The following is a 22,914-nucleotide window of genomic DNA, read 5'->3' as shown; positions in this document are numbered from 1 at the left end:
GAAAAAGGCCGGAAGGGAGATGGGATGCAGACAAGCCCCAAAACAGCTCCCAGAGCAGGTGGAGGTCCCTGTGTGGGCTTTGCTAGTGGGGCCCCTTGGGGGTCGGCAGAGCCCTGTTAGCTCATGAGTCTCCTTGGCACTGTGGTATTTGCTCTACTCCCTGCCTGGCCTCCCTGACCAGGTCTTGATTTAGGGTTATCAACAAGACCCCCCACCCCCCAAGGGCCTAGCAGCCTCTTGAAGCAACCCGTGCAAGTGCAGGCCAGGGCCTGAAGGAAGCCCAGCCTCTGAGAGGGCCTGGAGGGCCACCGACTCACTAGACTGAGCCGGACTGCGGGCGCTTCTGAGAGCTCGGAGTCAGAGGCCTCGCACTCTCACACTCAGGGGATGGGGCTGCTGGGGTGTCCCCCGCCCTCCGGCCCTCCACCCAGGGCACCCAAGAGTGGGCCCTGGGAGCCCCCTCCTGACTCTTCTATCACCACATTCTCAGTGTTTCTGGGACTGTGGAACCTCCAGCCAGACGCGGGCTGGCGAGCTTCCTCTTCCCACCTTCCTTCCTCTAGGGCTCTTAAAGAGCAAGAGGCAGCGGGAATGCAGAAGATGGTCAGGACTGGGGAAAAAAAAAATGGTAGTCTGACACTCCCTGGGGTCCAGGAATCTGTGAGAGACGCGGAGGCTACCTGAAAGGGGCTCTGTGATTCATTCAGGGTGACTCAGCCTTGCAGACCGGTCTCTCTTGGGCATGGAGGACAATTCTCTCACCATCGCGTGAAAAGCTTTCTGCCTGGGCTACCTCCCTGCTTTCCCACATCAACCCTATAAAAACAACAAGAGCATTAACACGAGAAGGGGGCATCTGGGCAGTGGTGTATGGTTCACAATACCTTGGATTTACATAGCACCTTTTTCTTCTAAAGGGCCTGTGCCTCCGTCCCCTCCGCAGCGGCCACAGCCAAGTGAAGCCGTGGGATGCCCAACATCCCCGCCTCCGTGGCCGAGTGGAGAGACTGAGGCAGAGGCCTCGAAGTAGTTTCATGCAGGCTCGGCGGCATCCGGGGCTCTCTGCACCTCCGTTGGGCCCTCCCTGGGCAAGTATGGGCTCAGCCCTCTGGGAAGGGGCGGAGAGGGTGGCCGGGGCGCCAGACCTCACTGTGCGTTCACTTTGTACTTCAGGATGTAGGAGTAGAAGTTGTGGTTGGCGTTCTCCAGCACCATGACGTAGATCTCGCGGCAGCCGGCCGTGCTGCAGCTGCCCTCCCAGTAGCCCTCTTGATTCAGGGTCAGGGGCCACGTGTCCTGCCCCTTCACCAGGGCTTTGGCAACCCCGTGGAGCTTCAGTTTGAACGAGACGTCCCGGTTGGCTGGAAGCACGCCTGACAGAGGCTCCAGCAGTTCATTGTCCTGCCCCCAGTTGCCAAAGCTCTCGGGGAACATGGGCCAGTTCACTTTGGTGTTGGTGCAGCACAGGAGGTAATTGAAGACGAAGACGTAGTTGCCTGGCTCCAGCCTCTTCTTGACAAAGATCTTGAGGGCAAACTTGCCTGCCTGGGGCAGCTGGACCTTCAGCTCGGCCCGTTTCTCCCGCTGCAGCTGGAAGATGTAGCGTCGCTGCGTTTCCTCGGTGATGGGGCCTTCGTCCCCATGCAGGGAAGCCAGGACGCTGATGCCCTCCTCCACGCCGAAGCTGACGGAGCAGCGCCCGTCGCTGGTGTGGATGATGGGGTCGGGGTGGGAGGGCTTCACGATGCCCATCTGCTCCGAGAACCAGCTGGGGCCCACGGGCTGGTGCAACTCGGCCGGCAGCCGGACACTGAGGTCCACGTAGTTGCACTTGAGCGTGTACTCCAGCACCGAGCTGTAGACGTCGGAGTTGCCCTTGGCAAAGATCTGCAGCTTGTGGGTGCCCACCGCCGGAGGGTATATGTCCAGCTTCATCCCGTTCTTCCGGAGGCTCAGCAGCCCATGCTCCTGCTTGCCGTTGAGCATGAACATGAAGAGTGTCGGGGCGCGGCTCTCAATGGTGATGGTGGCCTTCCCGTTCACTGTGGAGAGAGAGCCAGGGTCAGGGGCGGCCCGGGATGTGCCAACGTGCTGCTGAGTGGTTAACACCTGGCTCTCGGGAGAAGAAGCCCTGACTCTAGCATCTGCCCATTTCCACGGTGTAAGTATTTCCAGCACGATGGATTTTAGGTGATTGAGATGATGTCCCCGAACACCGTGTAAACCTCTCGCGGGCTGCAGGTGGTTCTCTCAGGGTGAGCATCTCGGCAGAAAATCTGCCCCAGCTCTACTTGTTTGCCTCACTCAACCGATTCTGGATTCTCATTAGATGAAAGTGGCCTGGAGGCTTAGCCAGATTCCAGCAGGGGAGAGGGCCCGGGGGCAAGGAAGGCCTGTGACTGCTTGGAGGGGCTCCCTTTGTCTTCTTCCAGTCTTAAGCCTTATTTTACATGCTCCCTCCAGCCTCTGTTCATTACAGCGGCAGTGTCTGTCAGGTGAACACAGGACCTTCAAACCTGGTTGGGAGGGTTTCATTGCCAGAAGCTGTGCTCGAGGGGCAGGGCTGCCTCCTGGCTCGCCTCACTGCTGCCACCCCAGGACTCTCACTTGGCTGTGGCTTGGCCTATCTCTGGAGGACTTTTGCCTCCCCTCCCCCTCTCCCCTTGCCCTCTGGTTTTGTCTTCCTCTGTCCTGGTCCCTGTTTTTCAGGGATAGGTGGTCAGTTCTCCGGCTCTACCGACCATGGGCACTCCCCTACCTGGTCCTCCCTGCCTTGCAGGACCATAGGGAGGGGCTGTGGCTCCTTGCGGAGCCTCAATCCTCTTCCTCTCTGAAGCCCCACACCTGTGCCTTGTCCCAGCAACCTCCCCAGCCCCAGTCGGGTTCACAGGTGAGTGCAAAGGAAGGGGACAGACTACAGTCAGAGCCACTCTCACCAGGAATCTTTTCCCAGTCTGAGGTCTAACGCTTTTGCTGGGGAGGCCATGCCTGGGCTCTAGAACAAGTACCTCCAAGACTTCCCCTCTAATCTGCCCCAAAGCCCTGACTCCAGGCTGCTCTGCTCTTGAATTCAGTTCTAATTCCCAACTAGCCAGTGAGAATCCCAAAACGGCCGCAAGGAAAGGATGGGCGCTCACTGGCTGGCTCCTTTCTGTTTCTTCACGGACTTCTTCATCTGGAAACTTTTCCCGGCCTTCCCTTGCAGGGAACCCCTCCCCACTGCAGTCCCCTCCTTCCCTTGCAGGGAACCCCTCCCCACTGCAGTCCCCTGCCTCCCACGTAACTCATCTGGCCTCTGTCCCCACTCTCCAAAGACTTCAGTGACTTCCTTGGAGCCTCTGGGCTGCTGGCCCACCCTCCTGGCCGCACTCTTCTCCTCTCGCAGCCCCTGCCCGCTGCAGCCCCTGCCTGCTCCAGCCCTGTCCGGCCACCGCTGCCCATTCCCTCTGCTGCTGTTCCTTCCCTCTCTGCCAAACTGCTTGTGGGGTGCTTTGGGCTATCTTCTTTGTCCACTTTCTTTCTCCACTGCCTCCAGCCACTATGGAACATCTGTCCTATGGTAACCTCCAAAGGAACGTGCCCCAGAGTAACAGACTTGTTACCAGTCTCTCTTTGTTGAATCTCTCCTCTCCCCTTGCTTCCTCTTATAGGCCAGCTCGGTGTGCAGAGGCTGTCTCAGCCTTCAACAGCTTGTGGCCCTGCCCTGTTCCATCTTGCTTAGGAGTTGGCTGTGAGATGGCACAGAACTCACCTTTGATGTGGAGTCCCATCCGAGGGCCCCTGGCAAATTAGCTACCTGGTCACTCCTGCGTTCACTTGCGTGAGTCACCATCAAACTGGAGACCAGTGAGAGTCCTGTCCCCTCCTGCCTGGCCTGAGTCAGGACCTCCTTTTCGGGACCACAGCGCATTCTCCTGCCTCCTCCAGGGTACACATCCCAGAGCCCTCAAACCTGTACTTCCCTCCACTCTTTTTCCCTAAACCAGATAAGACCTTAGCACAACGTCTGACTATAACCTTTCCCTGAGCCTTCAGTAAGGTCCAGCTCCCCTGGAGGCCTTTCTTGCCGCTCCACATCCCCTTCAGGAACCTTAGCATTGTTGTACTGAATTAGTTCCTGCGATGTCTATCTTCTCCATAGGGATGAGCGCTGTGGGGAATTGGCTTCCTGCCTCCTTTCCTGTGTGTCCCAGGCCTCAGCAGGGTGCCTGGGCCAGCAGATACTCGGCAAAGGATTGCAGAATGGCTGGAAGACTTGAAAGAAGGACTGGCGGCCCTAGGGACTCTGTGGGAGCCTGTGACCTCTCCTGCATCCCTTCCCTTCTCCCTCCACCTCCCCTTACCCCTGTTGCTGGCATCCCGCCCCCCACGTCCCCTGTCCTCTTCCTTCCTTGCTTTTCTCCCACCTGCTTCTCTCTCCTGCTTTCTTCTCTTCCCCACTCTTAACAAAACTAGCTCCAACAAAGAAATAGTCCTTAAATATGCATCACGAATATGGGATCAAATTTGAGATTACTGTATATTAAGAAACCCAGTGTTTACATTTCTGTGTCTCTTGCCAAGGCAAGTTCTACTCTGTGGCATTAATTTGACTTTGGTGTGGCCTAGTCCATTCTTCGCTGTGGTTGCATGGCCTACACCAGTCAGAACAGGCTCCTCATCTGATCTGTGCCCAGAAAACGTGTTCTTGAAGACAGCAATCTCACACTGTCATTTTAACAGCAGGAGCCTCCAGATATTTGTAGTTTTAGAAGAGTATTCGAGAGCTCAGCAAACTGGTTAAGGAAAGCATTGTGAGGCAGAAGGAAGAAATCAGCTGGAAGTAACTTGGGGACACCTGTGCTCCCCATGCCCCTATCCCTCTACATGGGGGATGGGGCTCACCAGCAGACCTGCCCACAGACCTCTCCATGCTAACAGCCAGTGCCAGCTCAGGCCCTCCCTCCTGGGAGTATGGAGACCCCCTACTCTCCGAGATGGTGCCAACAGGCAGGCCTTTCCTGAAATGTGGGGGTGTGTGTGGGTGGGCTTGGGGGGGTAGGTGCACCAACTAGGCTGTGGTGAGCCCTGTAGTGTGTCCAGGTTATATGCCCGGCCCTGGACCAGGCATCAGGGTCTTCGACGTACATAAGACAAAGGTCATGAGGCTCGTGACCACAGTTCTGTACCCTCTCCCTCACAGCTGCCCCCCCAAACCTCAGAGTACCCAAACACACCTGGCTGGGTGCCTGTGGCCCCTGTGGGGATGTGGGGAGCAAAGGTCAGTCTAGGACAGCCACGGGGACAGCTCAGCTATGGGTCCTGCCCTTCCTACTCCCAGGGAAGTTGGGAAGAAAAGGCTGGACTCTGCCTCCAGGAGGGAAGCTGGCAGAGACAACAGGCATCTGAGGTTGTCAAGGGAAGGACAGAGAGGAAGGCAGGCTGCGCCCCTGGAGCCAGCCCTGGTCTGGGGTGCTTGAGTTCAGACGTTGGAGGGCTTGCTGTGTCCTTCCAGAGCGTTTCTGTCCCTTCGTGTGGTGACGCCTGCTCTCTTCCAGATCCTAAGGTCCCGCTCAGCAGCTACTCCCTGATAAAGCCTCCCCCAGTCCTCTGTACTGGGAGACCCCCGCTGCTCTCCCACTCCCTGCTTGGACCGCCGACACACAGAGCCCAGCTTGGCTGAGCCAACATGTCCTCTTGGTCAGGAGTTCGGGAGAACACAGCAGGCTAGTGAGCTTCTGTCAGGGATCCGAACTGGGAGGTGGGGACAGCCAGGCCTGAGGTGATCCTTTACCTGCTGCAGGAACTGAGAGAGACTCACCCAGCTGGGGACCCTCTGTTCCTGGCTCCCTGACAGGCCGGGCTGTAATTGGGGTCCTAAGGCCTAGGGACACCCAAGCGTTTCCTATGCAGCTGCTTTTTGGTTTATGCTGCCATGAGGAGGTGTCTGCCCCTGCAAATGTAACCTATGGCTGTGTCCTCCCCCGAGGGCCCCGATGGCCTTGGCTGCCTTAGTGGGCATCTGCACATACACACAGCTTACAGGGAGCTCCCGGGCCCTGGCTGGGTCCCCTGGGTGCCCAGATGCCTGAGGGGCAGAGCTGGCTTCCCGTCCCTGCTGCCAGTGTGGCAGCCACCAGCTTTGGGCTTACCTGTTCTGAGGACAGAAGTCTCTGGGTGGGCGCTCAGCATCCCCTTGTTGTAGAATTCACTCTTGTGATACATGTTGCTCTCAAACTGCCTCAGGGATTGAGGTGGCTTTAGCAGTTGCCAGTTCTTGTTGTCTGGGAAGTGGTCCTCGATGAACAGCGCAGGGTGGGTGAGGAAGTAGAATTCATTGTAGCTAGAGGTGGGGGGGGGAAGCTGGTCAGTAGTCATGGGGGTAAGTAGGCCTCAGCTCTGTGGAGAAGGAGGTGGGGGCTCGCAGGGGGACATTTGGGGCCTTCTTTTGTTTAGCACCTCCACAGGAGGGGTCCTGCCAACAACCCAGTGGGGAGAGGCACTATCTCCAGTCTTATCACGGGCACAGCAGATGGCCCCTCCATGGCTGCTTGCAGAAATAGGGGCCATGGCAGGAAGGCCTACTCCAGGTGGAGCGGTGTCCAGGTGGGGAATGGGTTCTGCCTACTCTCAAAGCCCAGTAGAGATTTGAGGGAGCAAAGGCATAACCCAGGCACCCGGTGTCAGCTAGCATGATGGAGAGAGGGCAGGCAGCGGAGGTGCTGGGTGAGCAGCCCTCTTGGGATCCCTGGGCCCAGTGAGACATGGCTCTCTAGCGGTCAGTGATGGAGATCAAGAGAAGAATAGGGAGACTCCTCTGAACTAAAGCTTCATGCGTAGCTTGTGTTTGGCTTGTGTGCCGGCCTGTCGAGATTTAAACTGCAAAAATCAGAGACAACGCTCCCATTTTTCGAGATAAAAAAGAATCTGAGTCGCTGAGAGATGTTATGATCCCGGGTGGATGTCATGGCTGTAGGGTAAAACCGGAGTTGGCCAGAGCCTTGGAGAAGAGACGTGCTGCAGTGCCCTGCGGCCCAGCACCCTGCCCCACCGTGGCTCACAGGGACTCTGTGCACCCACAGCACCCCTTCCCACAAACAGAACCCCTTCCTCAGTGGTGTGATGTGGCTGCATTGAGTGGAGAAGTGGAGGAAGGGAATTCTGACTTTCCTGTGTCGTAACACAGCCAGTGGGTCCAAGGCCTGAAGGGAATCTGCGGACGGTGAAGCAACTCTCAACTTTCCTTCTGCTCTTGTGTGGCCTGTGGGCAGATGCGGGGCTTTCAGCCCTTGGGCCAAGGCAGCGATGGGGAGCCAGAGGAGGGCTTTAGGCAGTGGACGGTGAGGGGACAGAAAGATCCAGCTCTTCCTACTGGCTTGGACCTAGCACACTACAGAGCTGGAAGAAGCCTGGGAGTGGCCAGCAGCAAGGAGAGGTGCCCTTGGCCCTCCCAGCCCTCCTTCAACCTCGTGCCTCCCCGCTTTCCACCAGCTGGACACCCAACAGCCCTGAGATTTCTACTTACAGGAAGGTGAATTTGGAGGTGCTAGAATCCACCAGGCCACTGCCCCAGGTGCTGTCCACCAGGTGCCATCTCCCCTCCAGGTACACAGCATTCCAGGCATGGTCAAACTCCCCTGAGAAGCTCTGCCCCGTCTGGTAGCCAAAGCCCTTGGAGTAGCCAGGCACAGTCACGCACTGCACTCCAGCGATCCTGGGGGCGGGACGGGGATCTGAGAGGTGGCTCCTGCTGGGGTTGCCGGACCCCTGCAAATCTATGGCCCCAGGCCTCAGGCAAGTCTGCTGTCAGTCCCTCTGTGTCTCTCCTTTCCCTTCCCTTTCACACAGTCCCATACAGGCAGCCTGAGGGCTGTTATTTCCAGGGCTAGGAGACAGGGAACACAGGGCTGGTCCTACTGGCGCAGACTGGCTTCAGTCCCCACTGCCCACTCCTCCCTAGAGACTGAGCAAATCACTTTAGAAACATCTTTCCCCAGATCAAACCCGCCTGAGTGCTCCACCTGAGGTCTTCAGGAGGACCATGGGTGCAGTGGCGAGGACGCCCCCAAGAACATGGAAACCAGGGAAAGGATGATGTTTTTGAAGGATCAGAAAAGCTCGAAACACGTGGCTGAGAAGTTGGGTCTGGGTGACAGGGATAGGGTGTCAGGGAGGGGTGGGGGATGAGGGTACAGAAGAAAGCTGAGCCCTACTCTCTCCATGACATCATGCTTTAGGACACCTGTGTTAAGACAGCCAGGGCAGGCCAGCCAGTATATCCAGCCCTGCCCAGGGCAGACGGGCCCATGGCTAAGATCACTCAGGTCCACCTGCCAGGGCTACCACAGTGCGTTCAGGTCGTATGCTGACTGACTGTCCTGGCCACAGTTTCAGTGTCCCCCATAGATGTCCTTTGAGGGGTGGAAACGTTGGCCCTTCGGCCTGAGTTGTCCAGCCCTCTCGACTGTGCTCCTCCATGGCTTACAAGCACTCTGGCACCACTTCGGGTGGCCGGGAGAGTGAGGGATGGATGGCGGTCACCTGTGGGGACCACAGAAATCATGGGCAAGCTACAGTGTGGGTGTTTGTAGCTGAAACTCTGAGGCACCACATCAAGACCAAAGCAAGAGCCCGAGAGTCCTTCCATGAGCAGCTGGCCTTCCTCTGCAGCTGCCTGCCCACGCCACGGCAGTTACCGGGGCCAGCTGCTGTTCTGACCCAGGGGACGCCCTGTGTGAGCCCTCTTGGGGGTCTTTGTGTGAAGGACAAAAAGGTGTTCCTTCTTTAAGAGACTTTTCTTTGAATTCTGGCAGCTTGGTATAACAAACACACTGTCTATGCTCCCCAGGATGTTCACGGTGGCTCCCTCGGGGCTCCTCTAAGCATCGCCAGCTGCCCTACTCTGCGCTCTCCTCACATGAGCCAATTCTGTACTCTCTGTGTCAGCCAGGCTTGGTGGCCTCTGGTGTCTGGGGGCCTTCTGTGGACCAGCACTGCGGACTCCAGTGCCCTCAACAAGAAGGCCAGGGGCCTCTCAGGGTGATGGAGAAAACAGCTCCACATTCGTTACAGGAACAGGGGAAATTTTCCCTATAAAAACATATGTTTCTAAATCTTTTTTTTTTTTTTCTTTTTTAAGAGAGTTAGAGAATGAGAGAACACCTGCATATGAGCAATCTTGGGAACGGGAGCGGGGAGGGGAGAGGCAGAGGAAGAGGCAGCGCCTTCAAGAATCTCAAGAAAGCTCCACACTGGGTGGGGCTCCACCTCACCACTCTCTGAAATCCAGTCAGATGCTCAACAGTGGGCTGAGCCGCCCAAGCGCCCCCAGAAAGTTTGATTGCCCACTGGAATACTGGATTAAATACTACTTTTCATTCGTTGAGAGAAGCTGTGAAGCGAAACGGGGAGCCTGCTCGTTTCCACATTCCACCCTGCTTCACCCGAACACTGTCCTGTTCCCACGTGTGCCTGGGCTTCCCTCCTCCATGAGGTGCAGGCCTCCCCTCCTGCCTGCGGCTTCACAGGCTTCACAGAGGAGGGCCGGGCCTCCCAGGCTCTCTGAGACATGCCAAGGGAACAGAGCAGCCAGGCGCCCCAGGAAGGACTTCAGGAGCACTCAGGGAACGGGGACAGAGAGCAAGAGGAACGGGATCCCGATGTCAGGTTTTTCTGCTGATAAAGGCCAAAACCTACTCCTGGAGCAGAAGGGCAGCCCAGAGGCAGGAAGCACAGGAGGCAGCAGGCCCAGCAGAAGCCCTTGGGGTGGAGTGGTGGACAGTGGGTGTGAAGGTGGGGGGCTGTGCAAGCCTGGGGAGTCCCCTGCCTCAGAAGCTGCAGAGAGGGTGAGTGGGTAATTCTGGTGGTCGGAACTGAATGTGTTCACTGTCTCAGAGAAAACAGGCAGCAGAGGGGGAGGGGCGAGAGCAAGGCTAGAAGGGTGGGATGGAGGGGCCCACTGCGGGGCTTCCCTCGGAGGCAGGGCTCCCCCTACTCAGAGTGAGTGAGAAGAAGTGTGAGGTAAGACGTGCTTCTGACACAAGAGGAACGAACAGAAGCCTACGAAATCCTGCCGTCAGCACGAGGCCTGAGTGTGTGTGTGTGTGGGTGGGGGGCTGTGCGTGTGCAGGGCCGGAGGCGGAGAAGGAGGGCAGACTGCACCTGGTCTTCTAGTAATGCCATTATGGGCAATTGTAATTTTTTTCTTTAAACTTCTCTAGATCTTCTAAATTTTCAGTAATGATTATGTGTTACTTTTAGAATTGGAAAAAAGCCATAAATACTCCTTGAAATTACATTCTTCGGTGAGTTATTTTCCTTTCTTGCCCAGAAACGTCTGTGTGCATCCACTTCCGGGCACATGTGGAGGGATGTGGAGTTCCGGGAAGAGTTCTGCACTAAGGGACTGACGGAGGGGAGCTCTGGCCCTCTGGATGTGCTGCCCGTGGGGGCCCGGCCTCCGCTCACAGCACCTTGTGGTCCAGGAAAGAAGGGGAGCCCTGCACATCCCCACGGCCCTGGGGGTCGCAGTGAAACAGAGCAGGTGTCACTGTGGGCAGTGTGGCAGGCCATGTGCCTGGGCAGTGGGCCTAGGGTACCTTCCCAATGAGGGTGGACGTAGGCTTTGAGAACCAAGTGGGGGAGCAGCAGTGAAAGCCCAACCCCAAGCCTGGGAAGGGCGGAAGGAGGTAGAAGTGCGTGGTTGGAGGGGCAGTCACTGGGCCAAGTCAGGGGATCTGGGCTCAGTCTAAGCTCTATGGTCACCTCTAGGGTGACCTTGCCAGGCCCATCATGGGCAAAAAGAAAGGTTGGCATTATGTGATTGATAGGCAGGGCAATTATCCTAAGACAGGCTGGAGGGAAGCTGTGAAGGCCATGGAGAATGCCTGGGGCAGAATAAATAAGAAAAAAGAATCTTAGCTGTGAGTTTACACCATGCTTGACTATGATAGGAGGATATTTTATTATGTGGCAGCAATATGCAAGGTGAATTGGACAAAGAAGTCATGATGTAAAGCATTATTGTTAATAATCCATAATTCTCATGCAAAATTGTGGGACTAGTAATTCCAGCTGCTGGTTGCTAGTCAGGACGACCCACAAACATTTCTTGCCATTGAAAGACCACTGACTTTTGTGCAAAGCATGTACCAGGCACCAGGGTTAGGGTTAGGGTTGTCATATCATATCATATCATATCATATCATATAATAAATACTATAGCCTAATAAAATATTCTGAAAGGAAAGTTCATTGGCTGCCCTAGATAAGTGAACCATCACTAAAATGCTAGTGATGCACACAGCCCTTTTAGGGGACCCAAAGGAAGAGGAATTTGCTGGAAAGATCTAGGAGAGCATGGAATAAGAGATAGAAGATGAGAAATGTTTCCACCTCCTCATGAGATCTGACTGGCCATTCTAGAGCACAAAATACCATTCCAGGACATCGATCTGATAACCTCAGGCCGCAGGGTCTTGGTTTGTACCTGTGGTAGCTTTTAAATGGCCAACACCTGTGGTATCAGTTGCAGAGGGGGTGCAGCCTATCTGTGACTGTTCTTGTATACAGACAGGGTCCACGGCCTGTCATGGGAACCTGGAACACTGCATTAGCCCCACCACTGCCAGGCCCCCTCCGGGTGGCTGCGTTGTCTGGGGTGGGCCATGTGCCCTGCAGGGGCAGGCTCTGACCTCAGTGTACCGCTCCAGCTCCCATCAGATCTCCAGGGAATGGGAGCCACGTGGAAAATAAGAGAGGGAGGGAGGGAGTTAATGGGAGTTGCAAGGAAGCATGCTCTTCTTCCTTTTTTTTTTTTGTACCTCAATGAAAATGTTGATTATTTTCTATCCTTTTTAAAAAAGATCTATCTATCTATCTATCTAGAACACGTAAATAGTGGGGAGGGGCAGAGGGGGACCGAGAGAAAGAATCATGAGCGGGCTCGTGCCAAGTGCAGAGCCTGATGTGGGGCTCGAGCTCATGACCCTGAGATCATGACCTGAACCCAAACCAAGAGTCGGCCGCTCCACCAACCGAGCTACACGGGTGCCCCCCAAATTTTGTGATTTTTTTATACCAAAGCAGAACAAGCAGAACCATAGCTTATGTTTTGCTGTTTATAGAGCCGATTTCCTGTAAATCTGACAGTGCCTCTATTTCCACTGCACGGTCTCCTTTCCCCTTTCTCGCACCACCCTTAATGGTGAGGTCAGTAACTACAACCGCAGTAATTATTCTCACTCTGAGGCCCTGTGTCGGGCCTTTTGGGCGTGTGACCTCAGGGCCTTCCTCTCTGACAAGCGAGGAGTCAGAAGAACAGAAAGGGAGGCTGACTTGCTTGGGGACACACATCCCACCAGTGGCCAGAGCAGCCGCAGGACTCAGCTGTCCTGACACACACAGTTCAGGAAGCTTTGTGATGTCCTTTAGTATGTCAAGATATGTTTTAATTTATAAATGAATGGGTGGAGCAAAATTAAAGGATGATTTGTTGGAGTGACATCCTTCATCTCCGTGGGCACTAGCCTTCAGTGTATCTACAAGGGCGGGGGAATTCAGATGTCCTTTTCAGAGACTTTATATGACAAAGTCAGATCTGGGCATAATTTCAGGTAAGCCAGGATATCTGCCTTTCTCAGGAGGGTGAAATGGTCACTCTCCAGCCTTTGGGGCCTTTGGAAGCAAATGATGTGTTGGGATCGTCTGGGACATCAGGCTGAGGAGAAGCGGGCCACTGCTCTTGCTCTTTGTGACAGCAGGAGGATGGACGGGGAACCGGCTGACACCTGACTGTTGACAACCAGTCTCCCCAGCATCAAAGCCTCAAACGAGCACTAAACTCCAGGCTTTCCCCAGAGTCTCTGGAAACTCTGCCAGCTGGTGGTGCCAGAGTCATGATAACAGGGGGAGGGGTGGTACTGGAGGCTGACTTGGTGGCAGGAATCTGGGAACTGAAGCTTGGCCGCTGCAAGGAGGTTAAGCAGAATTCATGAAGGCCAAGGGGAACTGAGGCAAAAGAAGGGACACTAATGCTGGATGATGGGAAGTCAGAAAGAAGCCAGACCAGCAGTTAAAAGCAATGCACTAACAGAAAAAACTCACATCGGTTACCTGGGAAAGACGATGAGGAAATGAAGGATGTTGCAAAAATATCTGAGTTCCCCACCGAATTACTCTATTCAATCAGTATTTAATGAGGCCGCTGCAAGGAGGCAGAATGGACGGGCAGAAGTAATGATGGCCGTGTGGGTACTACTCTTGCTAAGAGGCCGCGCTGACAGCCGAGCTGGGATCAATCAGCAAGTGAGGATTACATGTCTTCTGTTATTAAGGACTCAGCTAATGAATTTACCAGACCTCTGGCAATTATTCGGAAAGTAGGGGAATTAGGAAAGTGATGCATGGGCGAGGTTACTGATCTTTAAAGCCAAAGTTAAAGGGATCCAGGGAACTGTGAGCTACCGTTAACCGTCTGAGCAATGAACAGAGTTTTCACATGCTGACTGCCAGATTAGAACCTAGCTTGAAATGATGCAAAATGTTGGGATGTGATTTAATCATCAGGTGCAGCCCAGAGGAAGCCCATTGTTAAGCATCCGGATCGGGCCCAAAACTGACAGGTTCACTTGAGGCAAGTGTCAGTTTTCTGGGTCTATGTGTGTCTGCGGGACAGTTCCACTGAGTGACAGTGTTCCCATACTCAAGAAAGACAGGCAACATTAAAAACAAAAAACGAAAACAACCCAACAACCCCAAAGTCAGGTGAGCAAACTCCAAACTGCATGTTCTCACTTAACCCTAGCACTGCCAGCAGGCACTACGGTCCCCATGTACAGATGGGAAAACTGAGACTCTGAGAAGTTAGTGCCTTTCCGGAAGGAACGCAATTAACAAGTGGTAAATTGAGGACTGGAAATTAAGGACAGGGGAGCTGAGGACGGCGAACGTCTTTCTGACTTTCAGTCTGGCACCCCTCAGCACCATGCTTGGAAGGCTTATAACTGGATAAAGAAGGATGTATCCTATGACTGAAAAATCTTATGCCTGAAAAATCAAGTTGGCCAGCTAAGATGAAAATTACACTTTGAAAGGTGCCAGGCACAAATAGAGCTGAAAACAGACTGAGGGTTAGTCCATGATTTAAAATGAGAGGGAGGCCCATTTCATACAAATCTGCTATGAATATCTTGTCATTTCTGGTCATCCTGGGCCTATGGTGTGTAGGATTCTGAGCTGGGTATTCACAGGGGTAGCAGAAACAAAGAGAGGGCGGCTGAAGACACATAAAAGACCTATTAGCCCCACAAGACAGGTAAGGAAAAATGAGCACAGGTAACATGTATATGATAGAGTCTGGGAAGGAATGTGACAAAATGTTAAGTGTTATCTCTAAGTGGTCAGAATGACCTAATTTTCTTCTTTTTGCTCCTGTGCCTTTTATAAATCATCTATAATTAATAAGTTTTTTTTTTTTAATTTTGGAAAAGTTACTAAATAAAAGCATATGGCAAGCCCGGAGCCCGTGTATATGGTGTGTTGATGACATCAAGGGAGGGGACAATGTGGTCGGGGTGGGGGGGTGTTTGACTATCCAGGAGTGGGGCTGGAAGGAGCATTAGAGAGAGGGGAGTGGAGTGAGCTTGAGGACACAGAAGTGCGGACAGTGTCTCAGGGTGCAGGGCTGGAAGGGAGCCAGAGGTCGGATTTTGGAGGACTTTACAGGACAGTGTGAGCCTATTGTGGGTCCTGTTCAGGAACCCAGGGCCTAGGGAGTCTGGGCAGATGGCCAGTGAGGATCCCGTTTCCTGGAGAGGCCCCCAGGCACGTTGGGGTGCCCAGGGCCTGGAGCTGGGGTAGGAATGGGAGGGGTGGGAGGGAAAGCCCGCTCTGGTGGAGTAGATGGTCTGCGGAGGGGCTGGCATCCACAGGGGTCTGACCTGTCCTGGTTGCCTCTGGGACAGGGGTGTCAGGGGTGGGGCGTGGAGGTGGGGGACATGAAGAGCACGTGGTGTGGGAAGGTGGGAGAGCCCAACAACAGGGCGGTGGGGGAGGGGTTAGGCCAGGAAAGAGCTGCATGTCTGCAGGAGCAGGACGTCTTGGGCTGTCTGCTTCAACATGTACACACATCCCCGACACGTCACAACTGCCCACCTGTGGACCCCTGAGTGTCTGCTGCTGTACTTGGTTTGACGAATCTGCACCTGAGTCCTGGTGGGCTGACATGGGTGCCTGCGAAGGCCCACTACCAGAGGCCTGCAGACATGGTGGGCGGAGCCTATCCATTTCCCCAGGGAAGAGGCTCTTCAGCGGTCTCCTGGGCTCCCCGACTGTTTCCCGAGGAACCCAGGAACCCAGCAGACCTTGGACGGTGGGCATGGGAAGCTGTGAGGTCAGCGGGGCTCCACCAGCCTGGAGTCTCTCTGGAGGTCACCTAGAACCAGCAATGGTGCCTCCGCACACAAGTGGTTTCCTTAGCTGCTGTTACCCACTCGGGGGCCTGGCCAGGAGCTCATTCCCAAAACAATGAAAATGGAGCCCAAAGCCTCTAAGAGAAAAGCCTAACTTCCTACTTATTCAGCTCCTCTAGCTGACAAATCCTTTCAGGTAGGAGATTATCTGTTTCCCCTGAGAGAGGGACCCCGTGCCAGCCTGAGGACAGGCTTTCACTGTCCCCTTGGCATCAGGAGCCACTGTCCCACTGCTCCCAGACCTGCCATTCTTCTAACCTTCAGCCAAGCAGAGATCAGAGAAGGTGGAAAAGGGGCCTTTTATAACCAAATTATCTCTGCGCTTTCATCTGCCATTATGTTAATGCATCGCGAAACCCGGCAGATGGTACAAAGTCAATTATGCTGGTGTTAAAGAGGGAGAAATTGACCTTTTCAGGACTCACTTGGATTCCAGAGCAGAGTTTGCAAACTCCGTTTTCAGGCCTGGAATGTGGGCCTTGAAGGTACGTGAGGCTCTTTGGAAAGGGAGAAGGGAGGGAGGGGTTGCAGTGGTCAGCCCGGGGCTGCCTGCCTTCCGTGGGACCCCGCTTTTACCTGCACATTTTCTCAAAGAGTCCAGCGTAGCCATCACAGTTGGTCTTCTGGGTCCGCAGGATATCTGTGGGCTTGAAGGCCTGGCGATCCTTTTCCTGGGCGGCCTCAACGTCATACTCTGCAGGGCAGAGAAGGCTGTGAGTAAGCAGGTCCTGGGAGCCAACCAGGGGTGGTTGCCTGTGGCCTGTGACACTGTACCCACCCTCTGCTGGCTTTTCAGCACCATTTGGACTGGCCTCCCTCAGGTCCCGGAGAAACCACCGCAGGCTGAAGGGAACCAGGCCCAGCCAGGGCAAGCTCTGGGAAATGTCACCTCCTTGTGCAGGTGGCAAGCGGGATAGTGAAGCATCGGCAGAGCAGGCTGCCTGACTTGTTAGGCCTCTGAGGAGAGGCTGGAAGGGAAGGGGGCCAAGACAGCACCAGGGGATGAGGCCCTTGTCCTCTGCCCTTGTCCTCCCCACCACACAGCTCCGTAAGCAGTTCCTGGGAGGCTGCTCACCACCGTGCTGCAGCTGCTACCCCAAGGTCTCATGCTGACCCACAGGGGCGCTTTGAGCTACTGCTAAACGGGGGCTGCTGGGTAGTGAAGGCCTGGTAGGAGGCCCTGAGGCAGGAATCACTGTGGCCGCTGAGGGCATGAAGGGAACGTGTGTGAGGGTGGCAGGCAGGAAATGTGTGTCTTACTAATGTTCTGTTTCTGATTCTGCTCCCTTAAGGCCCAGGCTGAACGGAGCTGCTGGCTTTGGGGAGGGAGGAAGTGGCCTCTCAGGCTCTGTGGTCAGATACCCTACCTGTGTCAGGTGAGTTCATCCTCTAAGCTGCATCCCTCACTGCTGCTCTGGGAGGACAAAGGAAAAGCCCAGTGGCAGCAGATCAGGAAGGCCTCTCCACTGATTAGAAGGTCATAGGGAAAATGCTAGAAGTCCACCGCACCACCTGGCTCTTCCACTGACTGCAAGGGGCAGCATCCAACATCCAACATCCCCCTAGCAGCCCCTGTGGGGTCTGGTTTGACCTGGCCAGACTCTCAAGGCTGTCCTGTGCAGAGCTGGGGACACGTGCACAGGCCCAGGCCCAGGCCCAGGCCCCCTGAGGTTGCTCAGAGTGCCTGGAGACGGGGCTGAGGTCGTGGGTGTGGGAACAGGGAGAGGGAGGGGCCAGCCCACTCTTTCTGGCACTGGTGCTTTAAGAAACCCTGGTGTTGCAATAACTTTCCAGCATCTATGAACCTTCCCTGTCCTTCTTGGGGATGACCTTCTGTCCTGGGTTCTCAGGTCTGTGCTTCAGGTTTACCAGGGAGCCAGGACTGAGGGAATGCTGCCCCTGGGTAAAAGGCCTTAGCTCTGGTCACTGGCTGTGGGCAGATGGCCACGGGGGATCCCTCACCCCATGACCCTTTATGGAGACTGTTAGTACAAGGCATGTTTTACTCTCCTTGGTTAGTCTTTGGTAATTCAACCTAGCCATCTAGGAACCCTTCTCCTCTACTGTCCGTCTCACGCCATACACACTTGTGGTCAAGTGAATCCCAGTCTCCCCTAGGAACAGGGTCCTTCAGGGAGTGGTATCAAGGGAGTCCTAGAGCCAGCGGCACCACAAGTGGGCCTACCTATGTGGTGGCAGATCCAGATCCAGATCACGCGGACCCTCTCCAGGTCACTGTGGGCCTCCTGGAGCAGGTCGCTCACCAGCTCGTCCAGGCCACTCTTGACCGTCACCTGGGGGGTGGGAGGGGTGGGCTATGTCAGGGTCTGGATGAGGGCTGTGGGAGCCCCAGTGCCTTGCTACTGGCAGCCGGTGCTGCTTTTCTTCCAGGCAGAGAAGGAGGAGGAGAGGGCCAGAGGCACAAGGGCTCGGCTGAGGGCAGCCTTTGGTTGGGGGGATGGACAGATTAGGGAGTGCTGACCAGCTAAGTCACTGGCCCTAGAGCCACACACCCTTTCTTGGCAGACCCTGGAGCCATCCAGGTGGGTGGACATTGGGCAGCTGTAGCAGCTCCTACCCATATTCAGTACTACCCAAAGTGATCTATGGACTTAACACAATCCCTACAAAATTCTTTTGCAGAAATGGAAAAACCAATCCTCAGCTTCATATGAAATGGCAAGGGGCCCAGAATAGCCAAAACAATTTTGAAAAAATAAGAACAAAGTTGGAGGACTCACATTTCTGGATTTCAAAACCTACGATAAAACTATAGTAATCAAAATAGTGTGGTACTCACACAAGGGTCATATAGGTGAGTGGAATAGAATTGAGAGTCAAAAAAATTAGCTTATACCCCTATGACTAACTGACTTTTTTGTCAAGGAAACAAGTCTATTCAGTGGGGAGAGAATAGTCTCTAACAAATGGTGCTAGACAACTGGATATACACCTACAAAAGAATGAAGTAGGACCCCTACCTCATACCATATACATAAATTAACTTGGGGTGCCTGGGTGACTCAGTCAGTTAAGCAGTCAACTCTTGGTTTTGGCTCAGGTCATGATCTCAGGGTTGTGGGATTGAGCCCTGTGTCGGGCTCTGGGCTCAGTAGGGAGTCAGCTTGAAATTCTTTCTCTCTCTCCCTAAATAAATAAAGAGATCTTTTAAAAAAGTTAACTCAAAAAGGATCAATGGCTTAAATAAAAGAACAAACATGATAAAACTCTTTGAAGTAAACACAGGAATAAATAACCATGACCTTGGATTTGGCAACAGATTCTTTGATAGAATGCTACAAGCACGAGTTACAAAAGAAAAAATGGATTTATTGGGCTTCATAACAATAAAAAACTTCTGGGCATCAAAGAACATGACTGAGAAAGTGAAAAGACAACTTGTGGAATGGGAGAAAATAGTCACAAATCACATTTCTGATAAGGGATTAATATCCAAAATATATAAAGAACTCCTACAACTCAACTCTTGTAAGGGATTAATATCCAGAATATATAAAGAACTCCTGCAACTCAAAAAGACAAACAACCCAATTTTAAAATGGATGAAGGATTTGAATATACACTTCTTCAGAGATATATAAACGGCCCATGAAAAGCTTCTCACATCATTAGGGAAATGTAAATCGAAACCACAGGACGCCACTTCACACCCACTAGGAGGGCTATAGTAAAAAAGAGAGTAAGGATGTGGAGAAATTAGAACTCTTGTGCCCCGTGAGTGGAAATGTAAAATGGCGCAGGTGTTGTGGAAAACAGTTTGGTGGTTCCTCAAACAGCTGAGCAGGATTATCGTATGATTGGTAATTCCACTCCTAGGTATATACCCAAGAGAACTGAAGAGAGTGAGACAGACACTTGTTCACCTATGTTCATTGCAGCATCATTCACAATACACAGAAGACAGAAACAACGCAAGTGTCCATCACAATGAACGGGTAAACACATGAAGTATATCTCTACAATGAAATATTATTTATCCATGAAAAGCAATGAAGTTCTCACACATGCTACAACACGGGTGAACCTTGAAAACGTGAGGCTATACAAGCCAGACACAAAAGGACAGGTACGGGGTGATTCCACTTACATGGAATATCGAGAGTAAACAAGTTCAGAGAGACAGCGAGTAATCCGGTTACCAGGGAGAACAGAGAGTGACAGTTATATGGGTATAGAGTTTTTGTTTGGGGTGATGGTTGTACAATATCATGAAGGCAGTCAGTGCCACTGAGTTTCACACCAAAAAGTGGTTAATGTGGCAAATTTTAAATTATATGTATTTTACCACAATTAAAAGAAAGAACATATGAGGTTTTCTTGCAGGGACCCTCAGGAGGAAAAATGGCTGGGGTTGCAGGCAACGCAGCCTTGACTATGTTTAATCTTTCTAGAGAAGCTGGGGCAACTGGGTGCTTAATTCTTGCCTGCACCTTGGCCAGCCCCCATCCTACTGTACTCCCTGAGCTCCTGGATCCTTTCCGCCACTCACCTCAGCACTCCAGGATGTACTGTCTGACCACAAGGAGAACTCGACCCCGCTTCTGCTTCCCACCCACCCAGCTGCTGTCTGCCTCCTTTTATTCAATGTCTAGCTCCAACCCCACAGTTCTCGTCTTTGTGCCTTTCTCAGGGCCAAGGACAGCACCTGACACATCGCAGGGCCCCCACTCCAGCCTGGGTGACTCCTGACTTAACCTCCTGGCTTCTGGGCCATTGGTCCTTACCTCCCGGCTCTACCAGGGCCTGGCAGGCTCTGGACACCCACTGCTTTGTGGCTGGGTCTCTGGCCTCAGCTGGGCTCCCAGCACTGCTCTCCAAGCCTGGCCAGCAGCCTGTCCTGTCCCTTCTGGCAGCCATTTGAACACATCCCACCCTCATCAGACGCTGACATACCACCCTTCTCTCCCTCTGAGACAACCTGGCCTCAGACTCAACAAGACTCAGGCAGGATTTCCACTCAATGAACCTCCTCCCATGCAGCCAGCCTCTCTGTCAGCCTTCGGTCTGGGCCTCTTGTCTTTGCAGGCCTTACTCTTCTCAGGCAGTGCCCCTGCTCACCTGTGTCCTTACCTCCTCCCTTCCAGTCCTGGCTGCCCTATCCCCTCCTGTCTGCACCCCCTCCCCAGATCTCCTTCTTAGGGCTACCTACATCTCACCTCCCTTTCTCTGCCAGGTTCCTGTGGGGTCTTCTCTCCACTCCCTCCTCCTTCACCCCTGCTTTGCTCCTCAGCCTGGCTGAGTCTGGCTGAGGATCTGACCCTCCTCTCAACTCCCCCTCTGGGAATAGGAAGTGCTTCAATGAGGAAGTAGTGGAAATGAGTCTATCCTGACCTCACTGGACCAGACTGAGCGGCTCATGCTATTGACCATCCTTGACCTCAAGGAGCTCTCCTTGTACCTTCGAGAACATTGATCCTTCCTGGTCTTGCCTTGGTCTCAGGTGGCTCAGGGCCCTTTTGGACCTCGTACCCTGTCCTCCCCAAGATGACACCCACCCATGGCTTCAGCTCTTAGCTCAATCTGTTGGTTCCTGGATCAGTGTTTCCTGCCCAGGTCTCTTCAGGCTGGAGAGGGCTCTGGGCTTGGAGACGGGCTGCCCAGTGGTCACTTCCCATGCTGTTCCCAGGTACTAAAGCCCACTGCCCCGAAACAAACTCGTCACCCCTGACCCTTGCTCCCTGTAGCAAGGAGCTATCCCACCCTCCCTCCGTCCCTCAGTCCAGCAGCCTGTGAGCCCCCTGCCTTCCACCTCCCTCACATACACCGGGATGCCGTCCTCCCTTCGCCTGCAGCTTAGTGCTGACCTTTCCACTCCTCTCTGCTCTCATTTTTCCCACTTAATCCACGTCACACCTGCTCCTTCTGGGACAGCGGACCGCCCCCTGCTGATGGTCCTGCCTCAAATCTGACTCTGCATTCAGGTCCCTATCCATCCACTCATCAATTCACCAACCTAGCTTCCTGAGCACCTACTAGGTGCCAACCACAGGGTGGTCTTTTTAGACTATAGATGACCTCCCTGCTTACCAGCCTACGATGACTCAACTTTGGCAATGGGCCCCACTTTGTGGCCCTTCCAATCAGACATGCCTGCAGGGTGTGCACCCTGGGTGGGGGGTACGTCAGGACCCCGCGGGCAGCACTGGGGGGATGGAATGGGCTTCTGTCCTGGGCAGGGGTCTGGTGCCTTGGCCTTCTTTTCCCCATCCGTATGATGTGAATAAGCACTCTAGGCCATCTGCCCAAGGGACTGCAGGTGCACTCAGAAGGGACCCGAAGAAAGGCTTCATTACCCTGACTCGGGAATCGCCAAGCCACCTTACACAGAGGGGTTTGTTCCCTTACCTGTGAGGCATAGGTGTCCAGTTTCTCAAAGTGCCGCAGGTCCAGGGGCATGGATTTCAGGCTGGACCGATCCCAGGGGTAGGCTGCAAACGCAGGAAGGCTTGGTCAGCTACTGAGGCCTGCTGACAAGGGTGGCCTGGCCCAGGCCTTTCTGTCTTTTTGAGGAGCTGGGATTTCCCAACCTTCAACATGCTTCCCAGAGCCTGAAACACTGCTCCCAAAGGGCTAGATCTCCTGGAAGCGTTCTTGAGTCAAATTGGCTTGTGAACAATGACAACTCCTCCAGTTCTTCTGGAGACTCACAGGGGATCTAAGCCTATTTGCAGACCCCGGTAAGTCCGCTGTAAAGAAACTGGTTTCCCCTCAATGAACTAAGCAGTGTTCAGATATATTAATGATGGAACCCCCTTCTCCCCATCATACAGCTTTCTGCAGATTCCTGCTAACTGTTCCAGGAAAGTGTGCTTCGTGGGAAGTGTCCAGGAATGCTGCCAGTCCCTGGTGGGCTCAAGGAGGGAGGGTCTGTGCCATAGCCACGGCGCCCAGGGTGGAAGGCACCCTGGGTATCGAAGGAGGGTGTGCTAACACCAGGCCATGCAATCTTCTGTGGGTTTGGCACCCAGACAAGCTTTCTCCCAAGCCCACAGATAGCTGGAGACTGGAGGACCCCAGGAAAGCCAAGTGTATGCTAGTGACGTGCACCCCAAGTGCTGCGGGCAGGCTTCAGAGAGAGGCTGGGCCCCAGAATCACTCATCTGTGCTTGCCTTTCTCATAGGAAGCCAGGGAACAGCACAGCCCCAGTCAGCTGCTGCAGGGCTAACTGACCAGTGGTCAGACCAGCCATGGATGGGCAGCAAACTCCTGTCTCAGGCTGACAGGGAGCCTGGGCTCTGGCAGGGTCCCTCTTATTCAGGGTTCCCTTGTTCAAAAGGCCGACCAAAGCAGGCAAGGTGGGTGGGAAGCCAGGGTGTAGGTGAGGACAATGGGTCCAAAGGGACACTCATCCCGGAACTTGCTGATAACCCAACTCCCCTGGGATGGGTGCTCCTGGGCCCCCAGAGGACGGCAGCCAGCTTGGAAACCACAGAGCAACATGGG

General features: G+C 54.1%; 1 protein-coding gene across 1 annotated transcript in view; it reads right to left on the bottom strand.

The window, feature by feature from the left end:
* Positions 1-1,105: 1,105 nt before the first annotated feature.
* Positions 1,106-22,914, bottom strand: part of KY (kyphoscoliosis peptidase) — a 43,272-nt gene continuing 21,463 nt past the window's right edge. The window contains exons 6-11 of the mRNA XM_032869647.1: positions 21,816-21,898; positions 17,635-17,743; positions 16,026-16,143; positions 7,505-7,693; positions 6,132-6,322; positions 1,106-2,042 (exon numbers count right to left, since the gene is read on the bottom strand). Of these exons, the coding sequence (XP_032725538.1) occupies positions 1,147-2,042; positions 6,132-6,322; positions 7,505-7,693; positions 16,026-16,143; positions 17,635-17,743; positions 21,816-21,898 (1,586 nt within the window). The 3' untranslated portion in view covers positions 1,106-1,146. The remainder of the gene's footprint in view (positions 2,043-6,131; positions 6,323-7,504; positions 7,694-16,025; positions 16,144-17,634; positions 17,744-21,815; positions 21,899-22,914) is intronic.

This window comes from Lontra canadensis, unplaced genomic scaffold, assembly GCF_010015895.1.
Source record: "Lontra canadensis isolate GAN:19392208 unplaced genomic scaffold, GSC_riverotter_1.0 scaffold38, whole genome shotgun sequence".
NCBI classification, from domain to species: Eukaryota; Metazoa; Chordata; class Mammalia; order Carnivora; family Mustelidae; genus Lontra; species Lontra canadensis.
Note: the sequence above shows the minus strand (reverse complement) of the source record. Positions and strands in the feature narration are given on the sequence as shown.